At 34.3% G+C, this 6,000-nt stretch overlaps 1 protein-coding gene across 1 annotated transcript in view; it reads right to left on the reverse strand.

The window, feature by feature from the left end:
- Positions 1-4,557, reverse strand: part of LOC144442009 (uncharacterized) — a 24,642-nt gene extending 20,085 nt beyond the window's left edge. The window contains exon 1 of the mRNA XM_078131280.1: positions 4,174-4,557. Within this exon, the coding sequence (XP_077987406.1) occupies positions 4,174-4,246 (73 nt within the window). The 5' untranslated portion in view covers positions 4,247-4,557. The remainder of the gene's footprint in view (positions 1-4,173) is intronic.
- Between the last annotated feature and the right edge of the window lie 1,443 nt (positions 4,558-6,000).

The following is a 6,000-nucleotide window of genomic DNA, read 5'->3' on the forward strand; positions in this document are numbered from 1 at the left end:
CTTTCCGATATCAAATTGATTTTTTTACAATTCAGACAGTTAATATTTCCATACCAAGTTGACGACAATCATTGCATTTAAAGAGTCATAATCGGTACATGTAACTTTATTGTATTTGATACCTTTTGTTTCATATTTTATATATAGCATGTTCTTCCAACTACTATAAATATTTTCCATATCTAGAACCCTGCACAGCTTCCAGAAGGAAGTCGTCGTATTTGTATAAAAATGGCATTCTGATAATCATTTTTAGGTACAACTAAATTATAAAAAAAAAACACAATCAAAACTCCAAAATTAAACCTCTTGTTCATTTAACCACATCTAGCATATTGAATTACACTAAATAGAAGATTTGATGCTATAGAAGCAGCCTGTACATGTGCATTTTATTTATTTTTTATACTCAGAATTTGGCCTCCTTAGTCACAGACCGTGTCACTTTAATGTTTCAGAGATACGACATTTGTACTAACTTGAAACTTTAAGTTTACGTTTTCAATTAGACATCGATCAATTCTACACAAACATATTAAGACTATAAATAAAGAGTGGCGACTCTATTTGTCCGGCTATATACAAAGATATCTACGCTTGAGGTACGCGTTTGTTCGGTTTTATTACTGCTGAATGATGTAGTGTGTGTCGTTTACGAAAGACAAACTCCCCGAAGGGTTTACTCGGCGTTTCTTTATTCAGATTCACATCATCGCTTTTAGTAGTAACTTATTGTAAACAGTTCATATTATTCGATTAACAAACAGAACTAAACCACTTTATAAGTTGCGTGTGTTCTGCTGATATATTTTCTTTGAAAGACATTTCCTGTATTGATTGACAGTATAAACTCCTCTCTTTTTTAACCACGTTGCGTATTTCAAATACCCATTTAGCGCTTTTACTTAAGAGTACAATGAATTGCATCATATTTTACAATCTCATAGGAGTTGTAGACCAAAGAATACAATTGCAATACAAAGAGAAACATGTAGGCAAAATAAAGATTATTCAATCGCGTACCTTTTAATTGATTTATGGTAAAAGCGGGACAGTTTTATGTAAAAGGATGACATGGTAATGGATTTCACAAATGCAAATATTTGTTTTTCTGGAATGTATGATTTGTCCGTGTTATTTCTGAATGTGTAGTATTTCAGACTATAAACGTGTTCATAACACGCATAGCTGTGATCTAGTGTTTTGGTTGTATAGGGCTTACAACTAACTTAATCGCACTTTACGTAGTTCATTTTTTTGTCGCAAAATGAATAGTGAGGTTTCAAGCCAAGTATGCTTGATTTTTAATGTGATACTGGTCGAACATGGGTTCTGAAAATTCAACGTTCACTATAATTAGACACTTGTAAATATAAAAGGCCACTATCTCAATGTGAGTTATATGGATATACGTTACAAACATGACAACGGAATGATGAAAAATTAGAAATACCTTAACAGTTATATCTGTTTCCCCTTACATGATATCAGATACACTGTGATTGTTGAGTCCTGTGAATATTGCTTTAATTTGATTGTATTTCAGTGGAGAGCACATTGAAACTAATCGACACACAAACATGATGAGCAAATAGTAACATTCATAGCGTTTTTTTGTATGCATGCATGCATGCATGTATGTATGTATGTATGTATGTATGTATGTATGTATGTATGTATGTATGCATGTATGCATGTATGCATGTATGTATGTATGTATGTATGTATGACTTATTGATGGATGGATGGGTGGTTATTTGACCAAATTCCACCCAGAGGCAATTCGGAATAACCTCCCATTACCATCCCAGGCGCGCCACTACAACCAACAACGAACAGTAACAGTCACCCCAGTCAACCACGGAACTAAACTTTTGTGTAATATAAGTCAACTGGAGTAGCCCGTACTATATCGTGTACTATTACAAATACAGAGTCCTGTTACTACCTTTCAATGCGAAACATAACAAGATCAAGTGCATAAGTTCGTATACCAGGTGAGAAGTTGAAAAATACAGCACCTCGACGCCATTATGGCATGTACAGCTGATAAATTCAAGCAAATTAACCCTTTCTGTACACTTTAATATTATATTCATGTGTAAGGACAAATGTCAAGATGGAAACAACATTTTTAGAAGTTGTCGCTGTCCTTTGTGATTTTGTTATATCATTTTATCGATAACTTATATATTAATTTTAAGATTAATATTTAAATATTTAATGTTAAGGACATTCTGAATTTCATGTTTCACAACTTTTATCTGATGATTGAAACGAATTATATTGTTAATTTCACATCAAATGTATTACTAATTAACCTTTATTGACACTTATTTTATGGACTTGAACTTAATTAACTTTATTCTGGTTTTACAGAGTAACCACCTTGGGAAGCTGTGAAAAACCCATTACCGTATGGATAATTTCTATGGCAGACTACATGACAGTGTAACACACGAATTTATTAGTCAGATGTAACTCGGGTACTGACATTCATTTTTTTAAATAAAAAGCAGATAACCTTTGAATTAATTTCACAGAGGATTTACTTGTACATGTAAACTTTTGTTTGATAACATACTCATATCATTTCATCCTATTCTATTATATTCTATTCTATTCTATTCTATTCTACCCTATTCTATTCTATTTATGCTTCCTTCCTTTCCTCTTCTCTTCTGTCACATCATATTCCATTCACATATCATCATATCCTATTATTTTATTTTATTTTATTTTATTCTATTCTATTCTATTCTATTCTATTCTATTCTATTCTATTCTATTCTATTCTATTCTATTCTATTCTATTCTATTCTATTCTATTCTATTCTAATAAGTACACTGTTGGTATTCGTGTATAGATATTTTCTGGTGTTGAAATAGATAAAACGAGTAAATACATCACTGAGTGCAGTTGTATGTTGATGCTTTCTGATATGCCATGGAGGTAGGTTGTCGCTCACACTCTGTGTTTTAGGTTTGAGATGACATTTACCATCGGTACCCCGCACTAATATGGAAAGTGTGAATCGTCAGTACCGGAGATAAAAGACTGACGTCAGTGACGAAAAAAAACCTGACGCCTAAGACTAATGTATCAATTTCCCAGTCGATGTTGTTGCTGTGGTTATTGTTGCGTTTGTAGGTCTATTCATATCATACCATGGCTTCATTACATAACGAACTCTCTAGATCTCTACTATAATTCATTTATACGTTTACAACGACTACGGTTAATATTCAAGTGTGATATACATACATACAAATCTATCCAGCCCGCACATTTCATAAGTCGAAATTAGTCTGAGTTCAAAGATTTAAAAAAAATATACCCTTCTCTGAATACAATGAGAATGAAACAATTAATACTATGATTTATTACAGACAACGTAGAAATATTGGACTCCAGCTTTGAATAGCCGAGACGGTTGATTGGCGTATACGTGTCATTAATACGATCTAATTACAGAATAACAAAACAGCTGGTTATAACCAGCAGAAATAATTAATATGCATAATAATACCAATTAATATATTCTGTAATTGTCTGATTAAAATACTGTTTATAAAGTGCTCATCGATTTTACATTGTAATCATCATATGTAACACGAATAATATTCCGCTGCTGCGAAAATCGATCTCAGGTTATTCTATTTAAAAAATAAATTTCAGTCAATTGTTTATTCAATATAGACCTGTAGGCAACTTGAGTTGTACAAAATAAAACTTATGATTAATAAATATAATTGGGAATATCGGGTGTACGGTTGACATCGCTTCATATTTGCTAATAATTTAAGGTTTTTTGAGTGTATACAGTGATCTCATGTTTTAAAGTTCGAGGTGAAATATTTAGATAAATGTTCAAAGTAAAGAGAGGTTGCGTCATACCGTTCGCATATTGTATGTTTTGGTTAGGTTAGTCGTTCATATTGTTATTTTAGCGGCTTACTGGGCAAGCAACCGACTGTGTGTGCATCGAACAATATTATTTACACGGTTACATCCCAGACGACTTGCGCATTTCTTTAAACATATAACAATGCACACAATAAAATGCGACATAATGGCGAAGTTAAAAGCAGCTAAACGTAGACTTGTGATATAAGTTATATAATTTATTAATTCGACGGAAAGCATCTATTAACCGATAACCGGATACTCACCAACGACAGTGTACAAGGTCTGCTGCAGTACCAGAAATATACCCAGAAGATGCTTTAGTTGGTGACCAACCATTATACCACGAATGCTGTACGACCGTACTCGATGTTCAGCGGCCGAGGATATACATTTTGAAAGGGACACATATGATCTGAGTCACTTGGGCGAGTCGCTATCAGTATCAATGATGCCCTAGGCTTGTAGTATGGTGGAAGCGCACGAACACCATGTAAATGGCCCAACGATTGGAAAATTCTTCAGATGGAAATGCCGGCTATGGTTTTCTACAACACGGAATAGGCTTCAACAGTCCGTGGGTGTTGTCAGCTTGTCATAGTCAAAAACAGAACTGTTATTCCATGGCCGAGTGATACTGCAAATGATACCAAACAACACTCGGTGCGCTTTGCACAGCATTTCACCTGAACATCAATACGTCAATTGTTATGCAAATTATAGGGTCACTAAGGTCATGTAATTATCATAACAATATCGGTTTCACTCTGGCGATAGAATTCAAAGACGTTACACACGGGACAGAACTTGAAATGGAGCATGTATTGGTCGAGCCTGTGTCGAGTGCAGCTGCCACGGATCAAACTTATACTATAAACAGTTATAACTACCTGTTGCAACGTTAATGACAAAACTGGTAATATCTATTAAACACATGACCATGACCGAAGAAAACCTTCGCCAACTGATCGAACTCGATCACCGTGACATTTCAGGACAAAACGTACTTTAGTATCGAGCGATTGTTGATGATGGATTAAACAGACGGTATTTAGTACTTTGAGCCGAATTTATTAGTGAATCATGGAATCGATGAATATTTGATAAACATATATATATTGGATTTAGCCCAATTTATATCCAAACCTGGCTATTATACTGTCCCGCATCCAAAGTGGAAATAAACCGAATAATGCAGTTGTAAACGTTCAAGTTGCTGATGGGTTTGTTTTACACGTACATGGAAATATTTAGGGGCAAGATCAATAGTTCAATCATATAGGATAAAAAAAGTAAATTCTTTTACTGGGAGGAAGGGGGGTGAGCCATTTAGTTCTCGTCCTACAATATCCGTGGCAATTTTACCCTCAATTTTACTTTTGGGTGATACACCCCTAAATACAAATATTTCTATAAAAAAAAACGTCATAAAATTGAGAAATGGAAGAATTTTCACCATAGCAAAGGCGAGGCACTAAAACACAGTAAAATGTCAACACGAAAGAACTATTTTAATTCGCTACATAAGCTTACTGCTTTTGTATTCATAGCACTACATACTAATACACAGACTGATTTGAAATTTAATTAATTTGTTGTCCTACATTGCACTATTAATCTCGCCCATTCAACTTGTAAATAATGCGAAACACTCATACCGAAGCCCACCACCATCATCACCACCACCGCCACTCCAGACCAAGTGTTGAGTCTTAGCTTGTCTACGTCACTTATCAAATCTGGTGGTCGGATAATTTACTGCCTAGAAGCAATGATCCGCACACCATGGTTAAGCTTACACGTGCACATCACTCGAATGTGATTCGTTACACTTAATTGATAATTTTTCACGTTGTGGAAATTCTGAAGGAAAAAATGAAAAACCTTGCTTTTAGTACTAATAGTCATACAATTAGGTCAGAAATTCGTAAAGCAATCTTTTATCAAAATAACAACATCCATTGTGTTGTTACTATTTTCACTTATCCTATTTTTGTAACCTCGACAGCTGTTCCCATTCCATGTTAGATTTTTAGCCTTTTACGGAGAGATATTTTCGAATTTCTAGTAGCAGGTCAAATTTGCCTATATCC

Source organism: Glandiceps talaboti, chromosome 11, assembly GCF_964340395.1.
Source record: "Glandiceps talaboti chromosome 11, keGlaTala1.1, whole genome shotgun sequence".
NCBI classification, from domain to species: Eukaryota; Metazoa; Hemichordata; class Enteropneusta; family Spengelidae; genus Glandiceps; species Glandiceps talaboti.